We start from the raw sequence: 27057 nt of genomic DNA on the forward strand, positions 1-27057 counted from the left end.
AAAATAACAAAAATTAAAGATAGAAATTAAAATATATACCAAAAATGAAGAATGCCTTTCATGGGCTTACTAGTAGACTGGATATGATTTAGAAGAGAATCGATGAGCTTGATGATATCTCCATAAAACATCCCAAACTGAAAAGCAAAGATAATAAAGACTCTAAAAAAGGAGAACAAAATATTTAAGAGCTATGAGGCAACTACAAAGGGTTTATCATTTGTGTAATGACAATACAAAAAGAATCAGGAAGAAAGAAAGGAACAGAAGAAATATTTGAAACAGTCATGACTGAAAATTTCCATGTTAATGTGAAACACCAAAGATACAGAAAGCTTAAAGAACAGTAAGCAGAATGAATGCCCCAAAACTACACTTAGAAATATTATATTCACTTTAAGTCAGAAGAACAATCTGATTGTCATTTCCAGAGTGAACTCACCCTTGAGCCAGCCAAACCACTGCATACCCTCCCATATGCGAGAGAGACCCTTGAGCCACCAAGCAGATAAAATGCTTGCAGACCAGGGGAGTGGATATGTGCCTGTGCTTAGGGCAAGATTAATAGTCTTATGGTACCCACTCCACACCCTTTGGATATTCCTATGGCCTGCCCAAAGGCCTTACACATGCAATTAGGGCCTAAGAAACAGCCACCTTTGGCTGTCATGACTCCAGGACAAGCAAGCAGCTATGTACTATGTTCCAGGCTTGAGAAAGAGTCATATAAACCACCAGTGGCACACAAACGCAGGCCAGCTGAGAACTGTGCCCATCTCCCAGACCTGAGAACAAACCTTTTGGGTTTCCTCAAGCTGACACAACCCCAGGCCAGGTGAGAAGCCTTATGACAATATCCCAGTCCTGAGAAACAGTTTCACAGGCTTTTCCTGGAAGACATACTCCCAACCAAGCTGAGCAGTTGTGTGCCTGCATCAGTCTGGGCCTGATAAAAAGCTCCATGGGCTACCCCTGGCAAGTATGACCCAAGGCAGGCCAAGCAACTGTGCACCTATGCCCAAGCCAGATTAACAACCTCTTGGCTCCAACCCCAGCAAGTCAGACCCCAAATTGACTGATTCATGTTCATGCATGCACTCCTGACCAGAGAAGCAGCCTGGTGAGCCCACCCACAAAATATCTGCACCATCACTGCCACATCTCTACCAGTGTAGGCCACTGAGACACACACAAATGTCACTAGCATGGATGAGAACTAAAGAATGTACATAAATATTATACTGTTGCATTAATGTAGAACGAAGCCAATGCACCCCACTATACCAAGACCCCCAAACTCATAAAATAATAAATCTTTCCCTACAAAACCTTTTTCATAAAATTGGAAGAGTCAATTGTTTCATCAGAGGCTTAAAAATCAACATACAGAAATAACAAACACAAAAAAGCAAGGAAGCATGAAGCCTTCTACATAACACAATAATTATTCAAAAACAGACACCAATCATAAAAAATACACAACATTTAAGAAAAAATGAAAATATTAATCCTAAGCAAAATCAGTATGATTCAAGAGAATAAGGAGAGGTGATTTAATGAAATCAGACAAGTACTTATGATTCAAATAAAAAAAAACAAAGAAATAGATATCATAAAAAAGAATGAAACAGAAAATCTACAGCTGAAGATCTCAATTAATTAAAAAAAATACAATCAAGAGTTTCAAGAACAAACTAGATAAAGTTCAAAAAGTATCTCTGACTTTAAAGACAGGTATTTTGAAATCACATAGGCATACAAAAAAGAATGAAGAATAAAAAAGAGACCAGGTGTGGTGGCTCATCCCTGTAATCCCAGCATTTTGGGAGGCTGAGGCAAGCTGATCACCTGAGGTCAGGAGTTGGAGACCAACCTGGCCAACATGGTGAAAACCCATCTCTACTAAAAATAGAAAAATTAGCCAGACATGATGGTGCATACCTGTAGTGCAGCTACTCAGGTGGCTGAGGCAGGAGAATCACTTAAACTTAGGAGGCAGAGGTTGCAGTGAGCTGAGATTGTGCCACTACACTCCCGCCTGAGACTCCATCTCAAAAAAATAAAAATAAAAAATAAAAAAGAATGAAGAAAGCCTACAGGATTTATGGAACATCATCAAGCAAAGAAAGATCTACAAGATACGTGTTCCTGAAAGAGAAAAGAAGAAAGAAAAGAAAAAAGATGTATAAAACATACTTGATGAAATAATAGCTAAAAACTTCTCGAGTCTTCATTGAGAAATGGACATTCAGATCCAGGAAGCTCAAAGAACAACAAATAGACTCCGAATAAATCTTTTCTGAGGCATGTTAGAATCAGTGTCAAAAGTCAAAGAAATAAGAAAAATTATAAAAGCATCAAGAGTGACAAGTCACATCAAGTGTAAGGGAATCCCCATCAGACTAATAGCAGGTTTCTCAGCAGAAATCTTACAGACCCAGAAAGAATGGGATGATATTTTGAAGCCACTGAAAGAATAAAAATTCTAGCCAAGAATATTATATACAGCTAACCTAGCCTTCATAAATGGAAAAGAAATAAAACCTTTCACAGACAAACAAAAACTTGTCTGTGAAAGGGATTCATTACCACCAGACTGGCCTTACAAGAAATGTTCAAAAGAGTCTTACATCTCGAAGTGAAAAGATGATAACAACCATCATGAAAACACGTGAATCTATGCAACTCACTGGAAATTATAAAATATACAAAGGAGAAAGAGAATCAAATCAATACATAAAAAACCCAATTGGCCCGGCACGGTGGCTCATGCCTGTAATCCCAGCACTTTGGGAGGCCGAGGCAGGCAGATCACGAGGTCAGGAGATGTAGACCATCCTGGCTAACATGGTGAAATTCTGTCTCCACTAAAAATACAAAAAATTAGCTGGGCGCAGTGGTGGGTGCCTGTAGTTCCAGCTACTCGGGAGCCTGAGGCAGGAGGATGGCATGAACCCGGGAGGTGGAGCTTGCAGTGAGCCGAGATAGCACCACTGAAATCCAGCCTGGGCGAAAGAACAAGATTCTGTCAACAAACAAACAAAAAACAAACAAAAACAAAACAAAAAAACACACCCAATCACAAAATTAAACTATAACAAGGAAGTTAAGATACAAAAGATATACAACAAAATGAGAAAACAATCGAAATGACAGTAGCAAGTTCTCACCTATCAATAATAACCTTTAACGTAAGGCTGGGCACAGTGGCTCATGCCTGTAATCCCAGCACTTTGGGAGACCAAGGCAGGTGAATCTCTTGATGTCAGGAGTTCGAGACCAGCCTGGTCAACATGGTGAAACCCCATCTTGGCTAAAACTACAAAAATTATCTGGGCATGGTGGCAGGAAACTGTAATCCCAGCTACTCAAGAGGCTGAGGCAGGAGAATCGCTTGAACCTGGGAGGCAGAGGTTGTAGTGAGCCAAGACTGCACCATTGCACTCCAGCCTGGGCAATAAGAGTGAAACTCCATCTCCAAAAAAAAATAATAATCATCATTAATGTAAACAAATTAAATTTCTTTTAAAAGACAAACTTGCTAAATAAATGAAAATTATGAACCAACTATATATTGCCTACAAGAAATTCACCCTACATATAAGGAAACAGACTGAAAGTGAAGGGATGGAAAAAATACTCCATGTAAATGGAAACCAAAAGAAAGCAAGTGTAGCTATATTTATATCAGACAAAACAGACTTTGAGTAAAAAGGTGTTGAAAGGGATCACAAAGGACACTATATGGTAATAAAAGTATCAATTCAGCAAGAGAATATAACATATATATACACATATACATATATACATATACATATATATACATATACATATATACATATATATGTATATATATATGCACCCAACATGGGGACACTCAGATATATAAAGCAAGTAATATATACCGAAAGATTGAGATAAAGCCCAATACAATGATAGTTAGGGACATCAGCCTCACCTGTGTACTTGTATAGTTCATCTGTACATAAAATCAACAAACATTAGACTAAAACTGCCTCATAGAAAAAAAAAAGTGTACCTAACAGACTTACATGGAACATTTCAACAAACAGCTGCAGAACACACATTCTTTCCATCAGCACACTGAATATTCTCCAGTGTTCAACATTTATTAACACAAAAAAACTCAGACACTTTTTAAAAATGAAATTGTATCAAGTGCCTTATCTGACCACAGTGGAAGAAAACTAGAAATATAAAACAAGACTATTTGAAACTATACAAATACATGGAAATTAGACAACATGTTTGTGAACATCTAATGGGTAAATGAACAAGTTAAAAATGAAATTTTAAAAAATTCTTGAAACAAATGAAAATTTAAATAAAATAAGAAAACCTATGGAACAGAGCAAAAGCAATATTAAGAGGTAAGTTTATAGCGATAAATGCCTACATCAGAAACTAAAAGATTTCAAATAAACAACTTTATGATGCATCTTAAAGAACTATAAAAGCAAAAGCAAAACTAACCCAAAATTAGTAGAGAAAATAAATAATAAAAATCAGGCTAAAATAAACAAAATTGCTACAAAAAGTATAAAATATTAGCAAGACAAGTTGGTTTTCTGAAACAATAAACAAAATTGACAAGTCATTAGTTACCATAACTAAAAACAGAGAGCAAATCCAAATATAATCAGAAATGAGAAAGGGGATGCTACAATGGATATCACAGAAATACAAAGGATCATTGGGACTACTATGAATAAATGAATATTAATAAATAAATTCAAATCCTTTAGAAAATGGATGAACTTCTACACACAAACAACTTATCAGATTGAACGAAGAAATAGAAAATCTGAACAAACCAATAACAAGTATTGAGATTGAATCCGTAACAAAACGTCTCCCACCAAAAAAAGTCCAGAATCAGATGTCTTCACCACTCAATTCTATTAAACATTTAAAGAGGAATTAATGCCAATTGTTCTGTAAGTATTCCAAAGAATTGAAAAAGAGGTGACTCCTCCTAACATATTTTACAAGGCTAGAATTATCCTGATACCAAAACTGGACAAGGACACAGCAAAATGAATAAACCAGATGCTAACATTTCTGACAAACAGAGATAATTTTTTGTTCAACAAAATACTAGTGAACTAAATCTAACAATACATACAAAACATAACATACTATGACCAAATAGGATTTGCACTATGGATTCAAGAATAGTTCAACATAAACAAATAAATGTGAGACATCACATCAACAGAATGAAGTGCAAAAATTATATGATCTACACAATACATGCAGAAAAAGCATTTGACAAAATTAAACATCTCTTCATGATATAAATTTTCAATAAAATAAATATAGGAGAAAATTCCCTCAACACATTAAAGACTGTATATGACAATCCCACAGCTAATATCATACTGAACTGGAAAACATAAAACCTTTTTTCAAAGAACTAGAACAAGACAAGGATGCCTACTGTCACCACTCTTATTCAATATAATACAGGAAGACCTAGCCAGAGCAATTAGGCAAGAAACAAAAATAAAGTACATCTAAATTGGAAAAGAAGAAGTAAATTGTCTCTGTTTGGAGATGACATGGTTTTATATGTAAAAAAACCTAAAGAGTCTACCAAAAACAGTATAGAACTAATAAACTAACTCAGTAAAGTTACAGGATACAAAATCAACATACTAAAATCAGACGTGTTTTTATAGATGAAAACTGAAATGGCTGATAAAACAAAATAGCAATTTCATTTATAATAGCTTCAAAAATCACCTCTAGGAATAATTATAACCAAGGAGGTGAAAGACTTCTCCAAGGAAAACTACAAAACCCTGATTAAAGACGTTGAAAATGATACAAATTGAAAGACATCTCATCTTCATATGTTGGAATAATTATTATTGTTAAAATGACCATGCTACCCAAAGCAGTCTACAGATTCAATGCAATCTCTATTAAAAATATCAATTACAATTACCTTCTTCACTTAAATAGAAAAACATTTTAAAATTTCTGTGTAAAACAGAAGATTTCAATATCCAAAGCAATCCTCAGCAATAAAAGCAAACCTGGAGGTGTCACACGACCAGATTTCAAAATATAATGCAAAGCTATAGTGAACAAAACAGTGTGTTACTAATATAAAAACAGACACATAGACCAATAGAATAGGACAGACAATCCAGAAATTATTACTTTATGTACAGGCAACTGATTTTTGACAGAAGCACCAAGAACATTTATTAGGGAAGTGATACCCTCTTCAATAAACTATTCTGGGAAAACTGAACATTCATATGCAGAAGAATGAAACTAGAACCCAACATTTCACCCTATATAAAAATCAACTAAAAATGGAGCAAAGGCCAAAATGTAGGACCAAAAACTGTAAAACTACTAGAATAAAGCATAGGGGAAACACTTAACTACATTGGTTTTGGAATCAACTTTATGAATAAGATCTCAAAAGCACAGGAAACAAAAGAAAAAACACACTGGATTATATCCAACCAAAAAGCTACTGCACAGCAATGGAAATAAAATAGTAAAAAGGTTTCATAAAGAATGGGAGAAAAATATTTATAAACTATTCATTCAACAGGGGATTGATATCTAGAATCTATAAGGAACTTAAATACCTCAACAGCAAAAAAAATCTGATTTTAAAATGGGCAAGTGATCTGAACAGGCATTCTCATAGGAAGACATACAAATATATTTTTTAGATGTTCACCATCAGTAATCATGAGGGAAATGCAAATCAAAACCACAATGAAGTGTCATCTCACAACAATTAGGATAGCTTTTATCGAAAAGATGAAAAATAACAAATGCTGATAAGGATGTGGAGAAAATGCAACACATAAACTGCTGGTGGGAATGTAAACTAGTATAAACACTATAGACAACAGCATGAAGATTTCTCAAAAAGCTAAAAATAGAACTACCATATAATGTAGCAATTCCACTACTGAGCATTTATCCAAAGGGAAGAAAATTATTATATCAAAGAATGATCTGCACCCTAATATTTTTTGCAGCACTATTTACACTAGCCAAGATATGGAATCAACCTAGGTGTTCAATAATAGATGAATGGATAAATAAAATGTGGTATTATACATGCCACATATACAATGAAATACTATAGAGTCACAAAAGAGAGTGAAATCCTGTCATTCTTGGCAGCATGAATAGAACTGTATGACATTATTTAAGTAAAATAAGCCAGGAATGGAAAATTAAATACCTCATATTCTCCTGATATTTGGAAACCAAAAATTGTTGATTTCATAGAAGTAAAAACTAGAACAGAGGATACTAGATGCTGAAAAGGTTAAGGGGAGAGAAACTTGGGGAGAAATTTGTTAAAGGATAAAATAATTACAGCTAAATGGCAGAATTAAGTTCAAGCATTCCAAAGCACTGTAGGGTGACTATAGTTAGCAATAATATATAGTTTTAAATAGCTAGAAAAAGAATACTGGATATTCCTAACACAAAGAAATAATAAATGTTTGAGATGATGGAGATGCTATTTACCTTGATATGCTCACTATACATTATATATATCAAAAATCACTTTGTATCCTATATATGTTAATTATTACATGTCTGTTAAAAATAAACCAGAAATAAATGAAATGCTATTATTTGCAGAAATTAGGATGAAACTGGAGGTCATTATATTAAGTTAAATAAGCCAAGCACAGAAAGACAAATATTATATGTTCTCACTCATATAAGAGAACTACAATAGTGAATCTTATGAAAATAAAGAGTAGATTAATGCTTACCAGGGGCTGGGAGAAGTCGGGGGCCATGAAGAGAGGTTAATTAATGAGTACAAATACACAGTTAGATAGAAGAAATGAAAGTTAGTGTTTGATAGATCAATAGGGTGACTATAGTTAACAATAATCTATTGTAACTTTCAAAATAGCTAGAGAGGAATAATTAAAATTCTCCTATCATAAAGAAAAAATAAATATTTAAAACTAATGGATATCTAAAATACTCTCATTTGATCTTTACACATTATAAAAATGTATCAAATTATCACATGTTCCCTCAAAATATGTATATCCATTTATGTATCAACAAAAATTAACAAGCCAAAGTGTAGAGGACTACGTGCTAAAGTCCTGCTCTTGCAAACAAAGCAGGGCGTTCCCGATAAGTCCTGCTCTTGCAAAGGAAGCAGGGCATTGGGTGCTTGTTTATGTGTAAACATCTTGAAAATCCAGAAAGTCAGGGAAAGGTCAGAAAAACAACAATGTGTCTTGTGACTTGGCAACATTCCACAAACGACTGTATAAAATAAAGCAGAGTGCACCATTCGAGGCGGCTGCCATGTTTGTCTTGTCTTGTGTTGTCTTGTGTGTTCATTCCTTCGTTTAGGAAACACGTGGACCCCAACATCTGGCGCAGCGAGCAGAGTCCGTGGCTCCACGCAGAGCAAGGAACCAGAGGGGGAACACCCCGGGCAGGTAAATAAAGAAAGGGGGACCCACGGGAAAATTATGGGGAATTCCACCTCTCTGGCCTCTGAATATTTGCGGTTACTCCAGGGACTGTTGATGTCTATAGGAGTAGAAGTTAGTTAAGGAGCATAAGACTTTGAAGCGATTGTTTGCCCATGTTGAACAACATTGTTATTCGTTTCAATATCAAACCAAAGTGCAGTTAAATTGAAAGGAATGGTTACAAGTGGTTAAAGTCCTGCATCGAGCTTATCAGCGAGGGCAAACAATGCCTCTGACTTTGTGGACTTTGTGTAGTTCCATTACTCAGGCATTAGAGTTACTTGAAACTGACTCAGAGCATGGCGATACTGCCACAGGAGGTGAGGCATCTGAAGCTTTAGAGAAAAATAATCTTAGAGAGGAACATGTTTATGCCCCGGTTGTTGAGAACAAGGAATTGGAAAAAGAGCTAATGCCTCCTTCATCTGAAGAAAATTCTGATTTGCAGCACATTTTAGAGATGTTACAATAGTTGTTAAAATTGCAAGGTACCGCTGCTCCTGTTTCTCCTATCTCTCTGCCACGAGCCTTCCCTGTTACCTTCCCTTCTGCTAAAAGGATTTCCCTTTGCCTCCACCTCCAACCTCTTTGCCTATGTCAGGTCAGGTTTTCTCTGTGCCTCTTCCTCCTGTAGGAGAAAAGAAGGAATCGAAGGAAAAGGATGATTTAGAGGAATTAGATTTATTCCCAATAACACAGGCTGCTTTCGGCTCCAATGCTCAGTTCCCAAACGGTGGCCAGAATGTGACTTTTACGGCCCTACAATTTAAATTTTTGAAGAAATGCTAATTATGGAACTCAGTCACCGTTTGTTGTTGGCCTTCTCGATTCCTTCTCTTTAGAACATATGCTGTATTAAAGACTGTAGGCTCAGGCCCTGCTGCTAAAATTATTTTGGATACTCTGGCTTTTGAGAATGCTAATCCTGAGTGCCAAAAATTGCTGCGTCTTCTAAAAGCTAGTGGAGCTGATTTAGCTGAATACATTCGGGCTTGTGCAGGTGTTGGAGGAGCTATTTACAATGCTCAATTGTTTGCTGGGGCACTTTCTAGGCTTTAAAAGGCAATTCTAAACAAGGTATATGCTATCAATGTGGGAACCCTGGTCATTTTAAAAAGGAATGCTGGAAAAAATTAGGCTCTTCTGCTCTAAAAGACAAAAGGTTACCATCTGATATGTGTAAACGATGTGGCAAGGGTCGACATTGGACCAATGAATGCCGTTCAAAAACTGATAAAAGTGAGAACGTATTGTCACCCCTCATGGGAAACGGGAGCCGGGGCCCGCAGGCTTGGGGCCCCAACAACTACAATGCAGGCCTACCCCAGTACCCAGTGAGCAGTGGCTTACAACATCAAGGAATAACCTCAAGTCCTCCTTAAAGACATCTTACCCTACCCCAATTTCTCAGCTTTATGCTGCCACTAAGCAGAGTGCTGCTGCTGACCTAGCTATTGCCCAACCTTATACTTTATCTCCTAATGGAGGAATATATAAGTTGGCTACCGGAGTGTGTGGTCCTTTGCCAAAAGGACATGTAGGACTTTTACTAGGTTGAAGCAGCAGCATTATGTGGGGGTTAATGGTGGTCCCAGGAATTATTGATCCTGATTTTACTGATGAAATCCTTATTATGGTACAAGTCTCACAATTTATGTGCCTAGAGGCAGGGGAACCTATTGCACAATTGCTTTTATTGCCTTTTTTTTCCTTTCTTATCTAGAGATGTGTCACGTCAAGGAGGTTTCGGTAGTACTGGGAAAACTGTTCTCTGGGAAACTTTAGTTTCTGATCAAAAACCTTTATGCTCATTGCAAATTAATGGGATACTTTTTGAGGGATTAGTCAACACAGGAGCGGATGTATCTATTATATGTTTGACTCAAAGGCCAGATCATTGGAAAAAGAAACAAGTATCGGTTATTCTATCCAGCCTAGGTACTGCTTCTATAGTCTACCAAAGTGTCAAGCCCCTGAGCTGTGTAGGACCTGAAGGACAGCAAGGAAAAGTGTTCTTTTATATTGTTCCCATTAATATTAACCTTTGGGGCCATGATCTTTTAAAACAGTTTGGTGCCTTTTAAAGCATTCCTCATATTTCTTCAGCCGCCAAAAATATGATGTTCAAAATGGGCTACAATCCTTTAAACTCTTAGCCACTGTCCACAGCCCTCAAACTTTACAGTTGAAGTGGAAAACTACAACTCCTGTTTGGGTGGAACAGTGGCCATTATCTAAAGAAAAACTTAAGGCTTTAAAGAATTTAGTTAAGGAACAATTGGCCAAGGGGCCTATTGAACCAAGTACTTCTGCATGGAATTCCCCTGTGTTTGTCTTGTCAAAGGAAAATGGCACTTATTAACTGATCTTAGAGCTGTAAATACTTGTATTCAACCTATGGGGACTTTATCCCCTGTAGCAGAAGAAGAATTGTCATTTGTAGAAAATAGAATTAGTGAAGCTCACCTTGATTATATTGCACCCAATCTTCCACTTTCATTGTGTCTTTTTCATACTCCCCATTCGCCAATGGCCGTTTTCAACAAAATCACATTTGGCAAATGGATGTAACTATGTTCCTTCCTTTGGTCGTTTAAAATATGTTCATCATACTATTGATACGTGGTCACATTTCCAGTGGGCTACGCCATTACCCTCTAAAAAGGCTACTTACTTGCTTTGCAGTTATGGGAGTCCCTGCTGAATTAAAAACTGATAATGGCCCTGCTTATTGCTCTCGTAAATTGGCTGCCTTCCTTTCTTTATACCAGATTCGTCATTCCACTGGTATTCCATTTAACAGTCAAAGCCAAACAATTATTGAAAGAGCCAATGCTACCTTAAAATTACAACTTTTAAAACAAAAAGGGGGAGATGGGTGAGATTCCCCAAAACATCAAATTCTGAAAGCCCTTTTTACTTTAAATTTTCTCAACCATTGGCGCCAATTACAGCAGTCTGCAGCGGTGAAACATTTTCAACAACCTTTAGAAAAGCCGCAAAACAGTAATCTGTGGGTGTATTATCCTTCATTACAAGGGAAATATTTAAAAGGAAAAGTTTTACAATGGGGCCGAGGCTATGCTCTTGTCCGTACAGGTGCCGGAGACGAGTGGTTTCCATCTCGACAGTTGAAACAGTGCCATGGCGAAGAGGAGCTGATCCGAAGAGTTCCTGAAGGAATTCCAGGAGCTAAATCTGAGCGCTCAGAGAACATTCACCTTCGGAACTCGACGTGCAGAGCCCCTGACATGGGGACAACTGAAAAGGTTAAGAAGCTGAAGGGGTTGTTCAACAAGCTGGGCAGCCCAAAACCCTACTGACTTTATTCCTGGCTATACTGGCCGTAGTAAATTGTCAGGTAACAGCTGGAGAATTTACATACTGGGCTTATATTCCTTTTCCACCCTTATATCAAGGTGTGGCATGTGGAGACAGAGAAATCCCAGTATTTACTAATGATACTGCTTGGATGCCATCACCTTTTTTAAACCAGGATCCTGAATTAAACACTGACACAGTAAATAGTTCATATCAATTTGGGGTTGAAGGGTTACCTATATGTCTTGGGGGTAGTCCACATTGTCTGCATCTTTCTCATGAGGCTTGGGCTGTTCGCTATAACCATAGTCATATCTCTGCCTTTACTATGATTATTATGGCTCAAAGTTTTAAGTATAATCATACTGCAGTACTTAATGAAACTCTGCCAAGTACATTATCTTTATGCCCTATCCCTGATGTGTCCGGAGGTGTTTCCCAACTAGAGTGGACTAGATGTAGAAGTAGTGGGCCACGATTGTTGTTAGAAGTAAAAGGGAAGATTCATAATTACCTTGTTACATATTGGAGTGTACATGGAGATTTTCAGACTAAATTCAACCATGTCAACCTGCGTTGGCATAAAGGTAATCACAGCACTTCTGCAGATGGCAATGAAACTATTATTTGGCATGATGGTGGTCTATCACCTCCTATGCCACATTTGGCTAATACCTCACAAATACAAGGTCATATTTGGAAGTTGCTAGCTGCTGGTAAACCAACGTTCACTTTCACAGGAAACATGTCCTTAAATCTTACTAATATTGCTAACCCTTTCCATATATCTTTGCATCAAAATAGTTCTAGATATGTTATTGCATGTGTAAGAAACCTTTACTTGTTGTTGACAGGAATTTTTAAATGGGATAATAATACAGGGGTAGTTAACTGTACAAACAATTGTACATTCTTAAGTTGTATAAATACTACTTGGTGGAATAATAATTGGAATGAGTCTCATTCCAATTTATATAACACGTACTTGGAGTGAATCTGCTGGGGTTACTCAAATTTACAAGGTTATGCAAGATCTTGTCCACCGCAGTCGGAGGATGGTTGGAATCGTCGTGACCATGGTGATAGGACTTGTAGCAATTGCTTCCACTGCCGCTGTTGCTGGATTAGCTAATGAGTGGATAATCTGGAGCAAGTGGTTTCTTGATTGGGAGATCAGCTAACAGTGTTGAATACCCGAGCTTTGTTGAAATGTGATTGGAACACTACCCAACTTTGTATTACTCCTGTTCCTTTTAACAGCACTGTACATAATTGGACTGAGATAAAGAGACTTTTAATTGGTCATAATAATCTTTCCCTAGAAATACAAGAATTAACATAGAACATTTCTGAAACATTTCACAATCAAGTTACCATTGGTGACTGGTGCAGATTTGATGACTGGTATTGCACAATGTTTGACGTCTTTGAACCCTATGAGCCCTGTAAAAACTTTGCTGACCTCTGTTTCTGGTAATGTATTGATTATTGTTCTTGCCTTTGTCATTTTCACAGTCTGCTGGAGACGGTGCCAAAGGGCAAACACCGAATCCCAGCGAGCCCAACATGTAATGATGGTTTTAAAAGAAATTCAAACTTGTAAATAAGGAAAGGAGAAATGTAGAGGACTACGTGCTCACAAACAAGACCTTCCGATAAGTCCTGCTCTTGCAAATGAAGCAGGGCATTCCTGATAAGTCCTGCTCTTGCAAACGAAGCAGGGCGTTGGGGGCTTGTTTATGTGTAAACATCTTGAAAATCCAGAAAGTCAGGGAAAGATCAGAAAAACAACAATGTGTCTTATGACTTGGCAACATTCCACAAATGACTGTATAAAATAAAGCAGAGCACGCCATTCGAGGCAGCCGCCGTGTTTGTCTTGTCTTGTGTTGTCTTGTGTGTTCATTCCTTTGTTTAGGGAACATGCGGACCCCAACACAAAGGCTGTCAAATGTGGCTTAACAATTCAAATTGAAAAAAATGTGTCCTCTCTTCAAGACCCAGTTGGGGAGGCAATATGTTATAATATGTCTACTTAGTATATTTCTTAGGAGTTGCCCCACTGCAACTTTTATATAGCTATTGAATTGGTAACATCAAAGTCACAATTAAGTTTTCTTGTCATATTAATAACCTTTAGAATTCAATGAGACTAATAGTACTATATTTTAACAATTTGTCTACATCACAATAAAATTTGTTAGGGTATTAACATTATTAACTATAAAAGTTGTTAGGCAACATTAATGTTACAAGGCATTAATGTAATTATTATAGCAGCAAAAAATCAGTATTGACCATAAGTACTCAGCTACTAACTCTGCATATCATCTTCGAGCACTAAAAAAATAGCATTGAATCTGCCAAAAGAATATGAATAGCCAACACCAGGGATCAATCTTCCTGGGATGATGCATTTTTGATATCATATACTTTTCCCTCTCTTGTTCCTGTTTTGAACTCAGTATCTATCCTTGTTATAACCTTCTAATATCCTGTCACAACCACTAATTTTTGTTGTTTTGTACTATCTCCACTATAAAGTGTGTGCTAGGTATTCAATTATTTATAATTATAAACTTAAGTAACATTTATTTTAAAATAATAGGATGACTATAGTTAACAATAATCCATTGAACCTTTCTAAAATAAATTGTTTAATTTAGTTTATAATACATTTTAATAAATTTTAAAATAAAATCCATTGTAATAATTATTAAAAAAAACTATTTAACTCAAAAATCTAGCCAAAGTAAAACTTTCAAACGTTTCTGTTCTGTCCCTTTAAATATTTTAAAATATCTGTAATTTACATATTATATGGCCTATAAAAACCTAGAAATAAAATCTCAAAATTCACAACCCTTCCAACTGGAGTTCACTTTCCATAGTAGTAAAAATTGTGACATATTTATCCTTTGCAATACAGAATGAGACAAACAAGCCAGAGGTTTATTAGTAGGATTTACATTCCCACCAGCAGCAAACAAGTATCCTCATTCTCACCAACATGTATCTTTGAATCTTTTGATAATAGCCATCCTAACAGGTGTGATGGAATATCTCATTGAGGTTTTGATTTGCATTTCCTGGTTGATTAGCATTGTTGAGTATCTTTTAAAATATATGTTGACCACTTGTATGTCTTCTTTGGAATAATGTCTATTCAGATACTTTGCCTATTTTTAATTAGTTTCTTTGTCATGTTTTGTTTTTGTTTGTTATTTAGCTATTAAATTATAGGAATTTCTTCTGTATTTTGGATATTAAACCCTTATCAGATACATGGTGCTAAGGTTTGAACATATCCCCCCAGAAAAATTCAAGTGTTAGAAGTTTAATTCCCAATGCAACATTGCTGGAAGGTGGGGCCTAATGGAAGCTGAATAGAGTAGGAGGGCTCTGCCTTTTGATTTCTCATTGGATCCACTGGTTTGTGTGTGATTTAATTTTCACACAGTGTAAAATGCTGCAGTTTTTCTTGTTATTATTTTCTAGTGTCATAGCATGATGGTTGGAAATGATTATTGACATGATTTTAATCTTCTTGAATTTGTTGAGATTTGTTTTGTGCCCTAACTTATGTTCTATCCTGGAAGTAGTTCTGTGTGTGCTTGACAAGTACATGTATTCAGTTGATGCTGTAAGGAATATGTATGTTAGATCCATTTGTCTAAAGTGAAGGTCAAGTCCATTGTATCTTCATTGATTTTCTGACTGGATGATCTATCCATTGCTGAATGCAGGGTATTGAATCTCCCTACTATTACTGGATTACTCTGTATTTCTCTCTTCAATTCTGTTAATGTTTGCTTAATAGATTAGGTGCTCTGATATTGGGTTTGTATATATTTACCATTTCTATAGCCTCTTGATCTCTTTGGGTTATAATTTGTGTGGAATATATTTTCTCATCCTTTCACTTTGAGCCTATGTGTGTCCTTAAACCTAAACCGAGTCTCTTGTAAACAACATATATTTGGATCTTGTTTTGTATTCATTAAACCCCTCTGTTTTTTGATTGCAGAATATATTTACATTCAAGATAATTATTGATATGTAAGGACTTAGCGTTACCATTTTGTTAAATGTTTTCTGACTGTTTTGTAGTTTCTTTGTTCTCTTCTTCTCTTGTTTTCCTTTATGATTTAATCATTTTGCATACTGGTATGCTTTGATTCCTTTCTGTTTCTCCTGTGTATCTACTGCAGGATGTTTCGTGACATTGCAATGAGGCTTACATACAGCATCCTATAGTGATATCAGCTTATTTTAAGATGATAACAACTTAATTTTGACATGTCTTTATTTTCTGTTAGTACTGTTATAATACATATATTGCAAGTATTTTTGTCTTTCCTTCTAAATTGTGACCTCCACAAAGTCAATGTTAAATGTAACTCTTTAGACTCAGTACCTAAACCAGTGCCTAAATGCTCAATAAATATTTAGCAATTAAACATGTGAATCAATCAAAGTGTTGTGTGGCTGCAAATATGATCAAATGAACATAGATAGGAGAATTAATGCTAAAACTCCGAACTTCTGATATTTAATCTAATACTATTTTTACTTACTCAATATGGTTCAGGTGTTCATGTCAAGGTTGGATAATTGCTTGGAGAATGTGAGGTCTGAGGGTTCCCAAATCAGGAATTTCCCCATTGAAACAAATACAAAATTGAAAAATATTCAACACTTGCTCTATGCCAGGCATTATTCTAGGTTCCAGAATTACAGCAATGATGTCCTTGGCATGAGCAGTCTTACGTTCCACTGGAGGAGATATACCATAAACAAGTTAGTAAATATATGATAAGTCAGGAATAAAAGGAATTTGGTAGGAGCTACATCATGTAGGGCCTTGTAGGTCATTGTAAAGATTCAAGTGGGTGAGTAATAACATCTTTGTTGTATTTTTAAGATTGCTCTATTTACTGTGCAATTATGTGGGGAGCAAAAATAAAAGCAGATAAACCAGTACAGTAATTCAAATGAGAGATAATGTTGTCTTGAACTAAAGTGCAATGGAGATGATGAAGAATAATGGCATGATAAGAAATCATTATACTCTGAATATATTTAAATGGTAGAAATGACAGCATTGGTTGCAGAATTGAATGTAAGGTTGAGAGAAAGAGTAGTCAGTAATTAGCCCTCTCAAAGCCTGAGAAAATTGGAGGATTCAGTTTACATTTACTGAGATGAGAAATGGGACCACATATTTTGTTTTCTGTATTATGATGATCTGATATCTGGGGTCTCGCTGACCACAGAAGGACTGCTCCTCTAGGGCTCACCAATGTCTAGAAATAATAAACTAGTTACCTGCAAGACTGCTTTTTAAATGCAAAACAAACAATCCAGAGACCACAACCTCAAATATCTCCTGTATTTGGCTCACTCAGGTCCACTATTAACCTACCATAATCACCGTAAGGGCAGGTACCAAACAACTAGGGGCATCACATTCCTCATGTTGTCTTGACATTATTCAAACTAATCAATAGTAAGCCCGTTTACTTTGCCTCACCCATTCCTTCCCTTGGAAACCTCAATAAAGGCTCTTGTCTGCACTTTCCCCCTCCCTCTACCTGCTTACCAAGTGAAGGTCCCTTGTCCTCTCAACCCCCTGTCCATGGCATGTCATGCCTCCTCCTTTTAGAATCTTTCAAGATAACATACTATATTTTCAATGATATTCATCTCTTTACCTTTTGATCTTTTTTACCTGAATAATATTAAAACCCAGACTTTAAAGCCATGACATGAAGAATGTCATTTTGGGCATAATTAAAATATGTCATAATTATGGAGAAATTGGAACCCTTATACCTAGTTGGTGGGAATGCAAAATGTTGTAGCCACAATGGAATACAGTATGGAGGTTTCTCAAAAATTAAAATAGAACTACCATATGACCCAGCAACCCCATTTCCAGATATTTATCCAAAATAGTTGAAATCAGGACGTCAAAAAGATGTTAGCATACCCATGCTAACTGCAGTACTATTTACAATAGCAAAGATGTAAAATCAACCTGATGGCCATCCTCAGATAAATGGGTAAAGAAAATATGGTATATATTCACACTAGAATACTAGTCAGCCTTTAAGAGAAGAAACTCCTGTCATATTTGACAACATTGATAAACCTGGAGGCCATTACGCTAGGTAAAATAAGCAGGAACATACAGATAAATACAACATAATCTTATATGTGTAATCTAAAAAAGTTTAGCACACAGAAGCAGACAATAAAATAGTAGTTGTGAGACATGTGTCTGTTGGGGCATAGTGGTCAAAACAGCAAAGTTTCTGTTAGATAGAAGGAATAAGTTCAACAGGCCTATTGTAGAACATGGAGACTATAGTTAAAGGATAGCATTAGGAGATATACCTAATGTAAATGACGAGTTAATGGGTGCAGCACACCAACATGGCACATGTATACATTTGTAACAAACCTGCACATTGTGCACATATACCCTAGAACTTAAAGTATAATAAAAAAAGAAAAAAATAACAATGCATTGCATTCTTGAAAGTAACTCTAAGAGAGTAGATTTGAGAGTCTGCATTACAAATAACGGACAAGCATATGAATTAATGCATATATTAAATATTTTGATTTAGCTATTCCACAATTTATACGTTTTCTTTTTTTTTTTCAACTTTTATTTTAGATACAGGGGTGTGTGTGCAGTTTTGTTGCATGGGTATATCGTACCTAGGTAGTGATTATAGTACCCAATATATAGATTTTTGCCCCTTCCTTTCCTCTTCTCTCTAGTAGTCTTCAATGCCTATTGTTTCTATGTTAATGTCAATAGGTGCTCAATATTTAGCTTCCACATATAAGTGGAAATATGTGGTATTTTGTTCTCTGTTCCTGCATTAATTTCCTTAGGATTATGGCCTCTAGCTCCTTCCACGTTGCTCCAAAAGGTTATGATTGTATTCTTTTTTGTGGCTGCATAGTATGCCATGATGTATATGTACAACACTTTTTTTTTTTTTTTAATTCCATCCACCACTAATGGATACCTAGACTGATTCCATGCCTTTGCTATTGTGAATAGTGCAGCAATGTGAGTGCATGCGTCTTTTTGGTATAATTATTTATTTTCATTTGGGTGTATACTCAGTAATGGAATTGCTGTGTTGAAGGAATGTTCTGTGTTTAATGTTCTAAGTTCTTTGAGAAATCACTGAATTTCTTTCTAGTGTGGCTGACAAATTTACATTCCCACCAACAGTATATGTGCATTTCCTTGCCTCTGAAATCTTGCCAGATTCTAATATATATATATATATATTTTTTTACTTTTAGTAATAGCCATTCAGCCTAGTGTGAGATTGTATATCATTTGGGTTTTTATTAGCATCTCTCTGATGACTGGTGATGATGGTATTTTTTCATATGTTTGTTGACTGCTTGTATGTATTCTTTTGAGAAGTATCCATTCATATCTTTTGCCCATTTTTAAAGGTGTTAATTGTATTTTGCTTGTTGACTTCTTTAAGTTTACTACATATTTTGAATATTAAACGTTTATTCGATGCATAGTCTGTAAATATTTTCTCCCATTCTGTAGTTTGTCTGTTTTCTCTCTTGGTAGTTTTTTTTTTTTTTTTTTTTTCCTGTGGGAAAACTCTTTATTTTAATTAGGTCTCACTTGTCAATTTCTGTTTTTGCTGCAATTCCTTTGGGGGACTTAGCAAAAATTTCTTTTGACAAAGTCAATGTTGAGAAGGATATTGCCTAGGTAGTCTTTTATGATTTTATAATTTGAGTTTTTACATTTAAATATTTAATCCAACCTGAGTTAATTTTTGTATGTGGCGAAATGTAGATGTCCAGTTACATTATTGTACATATGACTGTCTGGTTATCTCAGCACCATTTATTGAAGAGAGGGTTGTTTCCCCATGCTTTTCTTTTGTCACCTTTGCAAAAGATCAGATGGTTGTAATTATGTGGCTTTATTTGTGAGTTTTCTATTCAGTTCCATTGGTCTCTGTATCTGATTTTGTACCAGCATCATAGTATAGTGTGAAGTGGAGTAGTGTGATGTCTATGGCTTTATTATTTTTTCTTATAATTGCTTTGGCTATTTGGGCTCTTTTTAGGTTCCAGATGAATTTTAGAATAGTATTATCTAAATCTGTGAAAAAATGGCATTAGTAGTTTAATAGGAATAGCATTGAATCTGTAAGTTGCTTTAAGCAGTATGGCCATTTTAATGATACTGATTCTTCAAATCCATTAGCATGTGATATTTTTTCCATTTATTTATGTTGTCTCTGATTTCCTCCAACAGTTTTTTGTAGTTACCCTTGTAGAGGTTTTTTTTTTTTTTTTTCTCTTTGGTTAGCTATATTGTTAGGTATTTTATTTTCTTTGTGGCAGTTTTAAGTTGGATTGTGTTCTTAATTTGAACACTCAGCCTGTACCTTATTGTTGTATAGAAATGCTACTGATTTTGTATCCTAAAACTTCACCAAAATTATCAGTTCTCCTAGCTTTTTGGTTGAGTCTTTAGGGTTTTTCAGGTATGGTATCATATTGTCAGTGAATAGAGAGAGTTTAACTTCTTCTTTTCCTATCCAGATGCCTGATATTTCTTTCTTTTGCCTGATTGCTCTGGCTAGGACTTTCAGTATTATATTGAATAGAAGTGGTGAGAGTGGATATCCTCATGTTCTTCCAATTCTTAAGGAGAACGGTTTTAGCTTTTGCCTTTTCAGGATGATGTTGGCTGTAAGTGTGTCGTAGATGGCTCTTATTATTTTGATGTATCAAAATGCCTAGTTTGTTGAAGGTTTTTATTATGAAGTGATGTTGGATTTTATTAGAAGCTTTTTCTGTATCTATTGAAATGATCATAAGTTTTTTTTGTCTTAATTCTGCTCATGTGGTGAATTACATTTATTGATTTGTGTATGTTGAACTGACTTCACATACCAGGAATAAATCTTATTGATTGTGGCAAATTAACTTTTTGATGTGATGCTGGATTCAGATTGCTGGTATTTCATTGAGGATTTTTGCATCTGTGTTCATCAGGAATATTGACCTGAAATTTTCCTTTTCCTTTGTATCTTTGCCAGATTTTAGCATTAGGCTGACATTGGCTTTATAGAATGAGTTATAGAGAGCTCCTCCTCCTCATTTTTTTTTAAATAGTTTTAGTAGGATTGGCACCAGCTCTTCTTTGTATGCTTGGTAGGATTCAGCTGTGAATCCATTTGGTCCAGAACTTTCTTTGGTTGGTAGGTTTCTTTTTTGTTACTGATTCCATTTCAGAGCTCAGTATTGTTCTATTCATGTTTTCAATATCTTCCTGATTCAATCCTGGAAGATTGTGTTTCCAGAAACTTATGCATTTCCTCTAGATTTTCTAATTTGTGTGCATATAGGTTTTTATAGCATCCTCTGATGAGTTTTTTTGTGTGTTTCTTTCTGTGGAATCAGTTGTAATGTAATCTTTATCATTTCTAATTTTACTCATTTGGATCTTTACTCATTTGGATCTGTGATTTGGTGAAGTGTTCTGTAGATTTCTGTTGGGTCAGGTTGGTCAAGTGTCAAGTTGAAGTCCATAGTTAGTTTTTTTGTTAGATTTTTTGCCCCAATGATCTCCTATCTTTTCATCCAGCTTACCACTCTATTTTTTTAAGTGGAGTGTTATTTCCATTTACATTCACAATTATTATTGATATATGAGATTTCAATCCTGTCATTGTCTTGTTTGTTATTTTTTATGTAGACTTACTTGATTACTAATTTTTCTTCATTCTGGACCCAACACTTTAATCAAGGTACTGAATGTTAAGTGACTTTGGGTAAATACCTTACCTCTCCATACATGTGTATACATTTTTGAAACCATTATATTGGGCATGATAAATGCATACAATGTTTATTACTCAACTAAAAATAATTTATTTTCAATAGGGAAAAAGAAATATTCATAATTCAGTAGCTGAACAAGTGGAATTACAAACCAACAATTAAGCCAATAGTTAATCAAAACTTTACACAAAGCCTATTGGCTGACCTCCTAATAAAATATGGTGTAAGGAAATTAAATCTAAAAATATATAAACCAGTTAATGCTGGTAATAACCCTGTATTTGGGTAAAACCATTTAAATGACACAAGTAAACAATTTGTTTTTGTTTTTTTTTTATACAAAGCCTAAATTTGACTGTCTCACTTTAGTCAAGCTCTAAAGTCATGTTCAATTTTCCAGTTTTGACTAAGATGTTTCTTAGATATATTGCTGAATCCCTAGTGAAGGAAATAAGTAACAGGATCAATTTTAAATATTGAGTGTATCTAACATTTTTGAATGATTTCTGAATATGTAAAATAATAATCTTTTTTCTTTGTGGAACTGATTTAGATATGATGTTTTTATGAACTTGAGAGATCTAAATTTGTATGCAAATGCAAAAAAACAGTATTTGAACAGAATGTGTGTAGCATTACAGGGTAAGATGGATGAGACACAAGAGAACTGTATTCATTAAATATAAGAGTGATGGCCCATGAAGTAATGTAAAAATAAAACAGTAAAATTCAATTTGGCTCTCAGAGTGTTTGTGTCATTACAATTCCTGGTAAAGAGTTTTCCGTATAACAAGTGCTTCTGTTATTTGTCCTTAATCAAGTCACTTATCCCCTCCAGGCCTCAGTCTCCTTTATCATAAATTATTGATCTTTTAATATCTCAACTATTTGCTCTCTAGAAACACTTCAAAAATGAATAAGTCAGAACTATGTACAATTGAGGGGTGTTCATGTGCTGAAAAAATGAGAAACTAAGGTTTAAGTATCCATATTTCAGAGTTCAAGTTTATTAGTTAATCCAAATTTATCAATTATGCAAACCTCTAACACAGATATACTTTATACTTTGTATTTTATACCTTGTTTATTCAGATTTTTGAGTGAATCTCAGATTAGCAAAGCTAAAAGATGCATACATAAAAGACAGATTGGATAAGGACTTGGCAACTGTGGAAAGTTTTATTTATAAGTGGAGTTCCAAGGTTAGCCTGCAAGCATTATTAGGTAAGTCAAACATTTTTGTGTCATAATCTGTGATATTGTGTCACTGTAAATAAAACGGACCCCAAGTTATTTATCCTGCAGATCTTTCAGAAATACAAGATTTAATGATTGAGATGGAACTCCAGATGAAAGTCATAATGTCTATAGCAGTCATTAAATCAACTAATTTTTCTTCATTCTGGGCCCAACACTTTAATCAAGGCACTGAGTATTAAGTTAGGTAAGTGACTTTGGGCAAATACCTTATATCTCCATAATCTTTTCATAAAATAAATATGATAAGAGAATCATATTTATCATCAAAAGTACATCATAAAACCTTCCCAACTTACCTTACACAACAGTTGAATAAGTGGATGAGAAGCAGTCTAAAAAATGTAAAATACAATTTACATGTAGCTTTGAAGGTCAGTTTATCTACACCCTATCAACTTCTAAAGGCCTAGGTCAAGTTCAACATTTTTCAAAAAATCTACTCAAGGAGCACCAACTCACAGTATGTTTTCATCTATTTATTATATTGCTTACTATTTATCTTCTTAATCATACTGTAACTTGATAACAGAAATGAACATATCTGATAATACTTTGATATTTTTGACTTTACCTAGCACAGGGCTAAGAAGGTAATAGACATTCAGTAATTATTTTTCAACGGTAATTAAAACACAGAACATGAAATCTACTCAATTAAAAATTCTGTAAGTGTACACTGCAGTATCGTTAACCATATATGTATTTTGTACAACAGATTTCTACACGTTTTTCAACTTACATGATTAAAATTCTGACTCAATGCACAGTAGCACCCCATTTTTACCTTACCTTACCCCCTGGCAGCTAGCATTATACTTTAATAATTATTTTCTACATACTAAATAATTTATTATTAAAATATCTGAAATATTCTTAACAAATCTAAAGACTTTGGGTCTGTGATTAGTTGATACTCTCGAAGACTCTGTCAATATAGATTATGTACCAAACACTTACCATAGGCCTCCCTCCAGATTTGTCTTAGATTTTCTGGGAGGGTCTTTTTGCCTCCTTGCCGCTCCCTGGCTGGTCATGCTCCTTGCCTGCTCTTAAATTTTCTGTTTTCCATGAAAAAAATGTGACACATTTTTGTTTACAGGGTCAATGCTGAAGACAATGCTCTTGAATGTAAACCTTACTGAATAATTGATGGGCATAAAAACACATCGTTTATCTCTATCTCCTATTCTCCATTCTGCTTGCCTCCTAACCCACTTCATTCAATGCTCATTTCCTGAGACAAGACTTTTTGTAAGTCTCCCAACAGATCTATGATTCTGATGTAACCTATTTATTTTCAACAAAAAAAACGGTCTCTCTAAAGCATTTTATTTGATCCATCACCAACCTATTTGAAACAATGCAACATATCCCAATTGTTGACAGAATCAAGTACAAACTCCCTCATATAAAATCCAAAGTAATCCATTATAAGGCCTCAACATATCCTTCTCCCAGCGTTATTATCTATTAAGTACTGCATTTCCACCTTACATTTTAGTCAAGTCATATCATTTGCCATCTTGCAGCATATCCTCTTCTGATTTACTAGGTTTACGTTGTTCATGATATTCCATTTTTTTCTGAAATCTTTCTACCTCTCAGCTTGTTGAAATCTCACTTATTTTTATGGATTTAAACAACACATTCTCAAATGATGTCAAATAATGTTTATATCACTCTTACATGATTACATTCTGCTCTGTGCTGCACTTATTTGTACATATTTTGTATGTGTTTTGTCACCTCTACTTGAGAGCAGAGATTATCTTCTGTTCACCCGTGTATCCATCTACAATGCCTAATATATAGGAAATACTCAGCAAACGTGTTATTATATATTGAAATTCAACTGAAAAATATAGTTTGTCTTGTCAAAGGAGCTTTCATAAATATTATAAATAAAGACTTTCTGGATCGTAAATTGAGACACGTATTAAAAAATGATGCTAGAAGCAACATTTGTGGCTGCATATTAGAAATAGGGGGTAGATAAAACCTTAATTTATGGCTCACTAAAGTATGCTATTCTAATAACCATGAAAAAGTATAATGCAATAAGAAACAGCACATATGAAAAAATATGTAGAGAGGTTGAGTTCCATGTATTACATAATGAAAAAAGAAATCTCAAATAAATGCCATGAATAAAGGAAAATAAATTCTCAAAAGTACATATTTATTGGAAGTCTAAATTCCCTTAATATGAATAAAACAGGTGTAATCCAGGAGGGATGTTGTCGAGGGCAATAGGGAAAATGTGTCTGAGTAGAGAAGAACCTGAAAAAATTATAAAGTAAAAATTGAAAAAGCCAAAACAATACAATACAAAGGGAAAAAAAGTGACAACAGACATAGTAGAAACAAAATAAGACTTTCACATGTTTTAATGGGATATGCTGATTACTTGAGAACTGCCGGAATTACGATGCTGAAATATTTTTATGCTAGCACATATTGGCTTTCATATGATATAAATAATTAATTTCAAAGGGTAGTAGCCCCTCCTCCCCACCTCCAGCTTAAAATCAAACTGTCGGACTGTCACTCCAGGTGAGCACCATCTCATGGATTCCCTAAGTATGACTTTTCGAAATGTATCCAGTCCTTGCTTACTCAGCCCACCAGGCAACTTTTTCATGCCCTTTTAGTATCATGGGGTGACCAACGACACAGCTTTAGGTCACCATGTCAACCCTGGTCGCACTTACCTTTTCTAGCATGCTAGCTTGTATTGTTTACAGGCTGACAGAGTTAGTGCAGGAAGACGGAGTGGCATAATTGTCAATTTATTGATGTCCTGACTCCTGTGATGAAGAGTTTGCCTTAAATTGTGGAGCACAGAAGCTGTCTTCTTTATTCCATGACAGTATCAAAATTCACTCTTCGTATCTCAATAAAAGCTAACTGAGATGGGCAGGATGGGATATTGGGAAAGAGCACTGGACTGTATGTGAGAAGTACTGAATTCTAGTTTCTGTAGAGCCTGAGTGAGAATTCCTGAATGAGGAGCTGAAATGGCTTTGAGGGCTTTAATACAGTGGAAATAGCATGACATTTGGAAACAACAGATATGTGTTTATATATATGGTCAAACCTTCTTCAGTTCAGTGGTTTTCAAGTCTTCAAACCTCAGTTTCCTCACCTCTAAAGTAAGGTCAATAGTTACTGATATGGTTTGGCTCCATGTCCTCATAATCTCATTTCATGTTGTAGCTCCCATAATTCCCACATGTTGTGAGAGGGACCCAGTGGGAGATGATGGAATCATGGAGGCAGATCTTTCCCATGCTGTTCTCGTGATAGTGAATGGATCTCCCAAGGTTTGGTGGTTTTTAAAAACAGGAATTTCTTGGCACAAGCTCTCTCTTTGCCTGCTGCCATCCATGTAAGATGTGGCTCCCTCCTCCTTGCCTTCTTCCATGATTGTGAGACCTCCCCAGCCATGTGAAACTATAAGTTCCATAAGCCTATTTCTTTTGTAAATTACCGAGGCTTGGGTATGTCTTTACCAGCAGCATGAAAACGAACTAATACGGCTACTAAACTGTAACTGTTGTGGTTAGAGTCAAGGTAGATTAAGGAATGAGAATGTTCTTTCTTAGTTTAAATAATTACAGAAATGCTATTATTAACTCACCGTGTAACTTCAATAAAAACATTGTTGATCTGTAAAATAAGGGAAATTAAAAGCAGTTATATCTGGGACAAATATATACAATTTGTAAATACTGTGTGTATATAAGCCAAACAAAAAATAAATGACAATGATTTAGAAGGAAGGAAGAGAATTATGACAACTTTAATTGCTCTTAAAAGTCCTATTTTCAATTCCTCAAAGACCTAAACACAGAAATATCATTTGACCCAGCAATTCCATTACTGGATATGTACTCAAAGGAATATAAATCATTCTATTATAAAGATACATGCATGTGTATGTTCATTAAAGCACTATTCACAATAAGAAAGACATGAAATCAATCTAAATGCCCATCAATGGTAGTCTGGATAAAGAAAATGTGGTACATATACACTATGGAACACTATGCAGACATAAAAAAGAATGAGATCATGTATTTGCAGGAACACGGATGGA

General features: G+C 35.2%; 1 protein-coding gene across 1 annotated transcript; it reads left to right on the forward strand.

Moving 5' to 3' along the window:
- The first annotated feature begins 629 nt into the window (after nt 1-629).
- Nucleotides 630-14492, forward strand: LOC144338525 (uncharacterized). The gene is made up of 4 exons (XM_077988411.1): nt 630-835; nt 8320-8483; nt 11619-11788; nt 13356-14492. Exons 1-4 carry the CDS (start codon nt 630-632, stop codon nt 13410-13412), a joined length of 597 nt encoding a protein of 198 aa, XP_077844537.1. The 3' UTR covers nt 13413-14492.
- The last annotated feature ends 12565 nt before the right edge of the window (nt 14493-27057 follow it).

The sequence above is a fragment of the Macaca mulatta genome, chromosome X, assembly GCF_049350105.2.
Source record: "Macaca mulatta isolate MMU2019108-1 chromosome X, T2T-MMU8v2.0, whole genome shotgun sequence".
Taxonomy (NCBI): Eukaryota; Metazoa; Chordata; class Mammalia; order Primates; family Cercopithecidae; genus Macaca; species Macaca mulatta.

Excerpts from the sequence above, each read along its gene's own strand:
- LOC144338525 (XM_077988411.1), top strand. The coding sequence starts at position 630 with ATGCAATTAGGGCCTAAGAAACAGCCACCTTTGGCTGTCATGACTCCA. Across the intron at positions 8,484-11,618 it reads AGGGGGAACACCCCGGGCAG|GTGCCGGAGACGAGTGGTTT; the intron begins GTAAATAAAGAA and ends TTGTCCGTACAG. Across the intron at positions 11,789-13,355 it reads ACATGGGGACAACTGAAAAG|TCTGCTGGAGACGGTGCCAA; the intron begins GTTAAGAAGCTG and ends TCATTTTCACAG.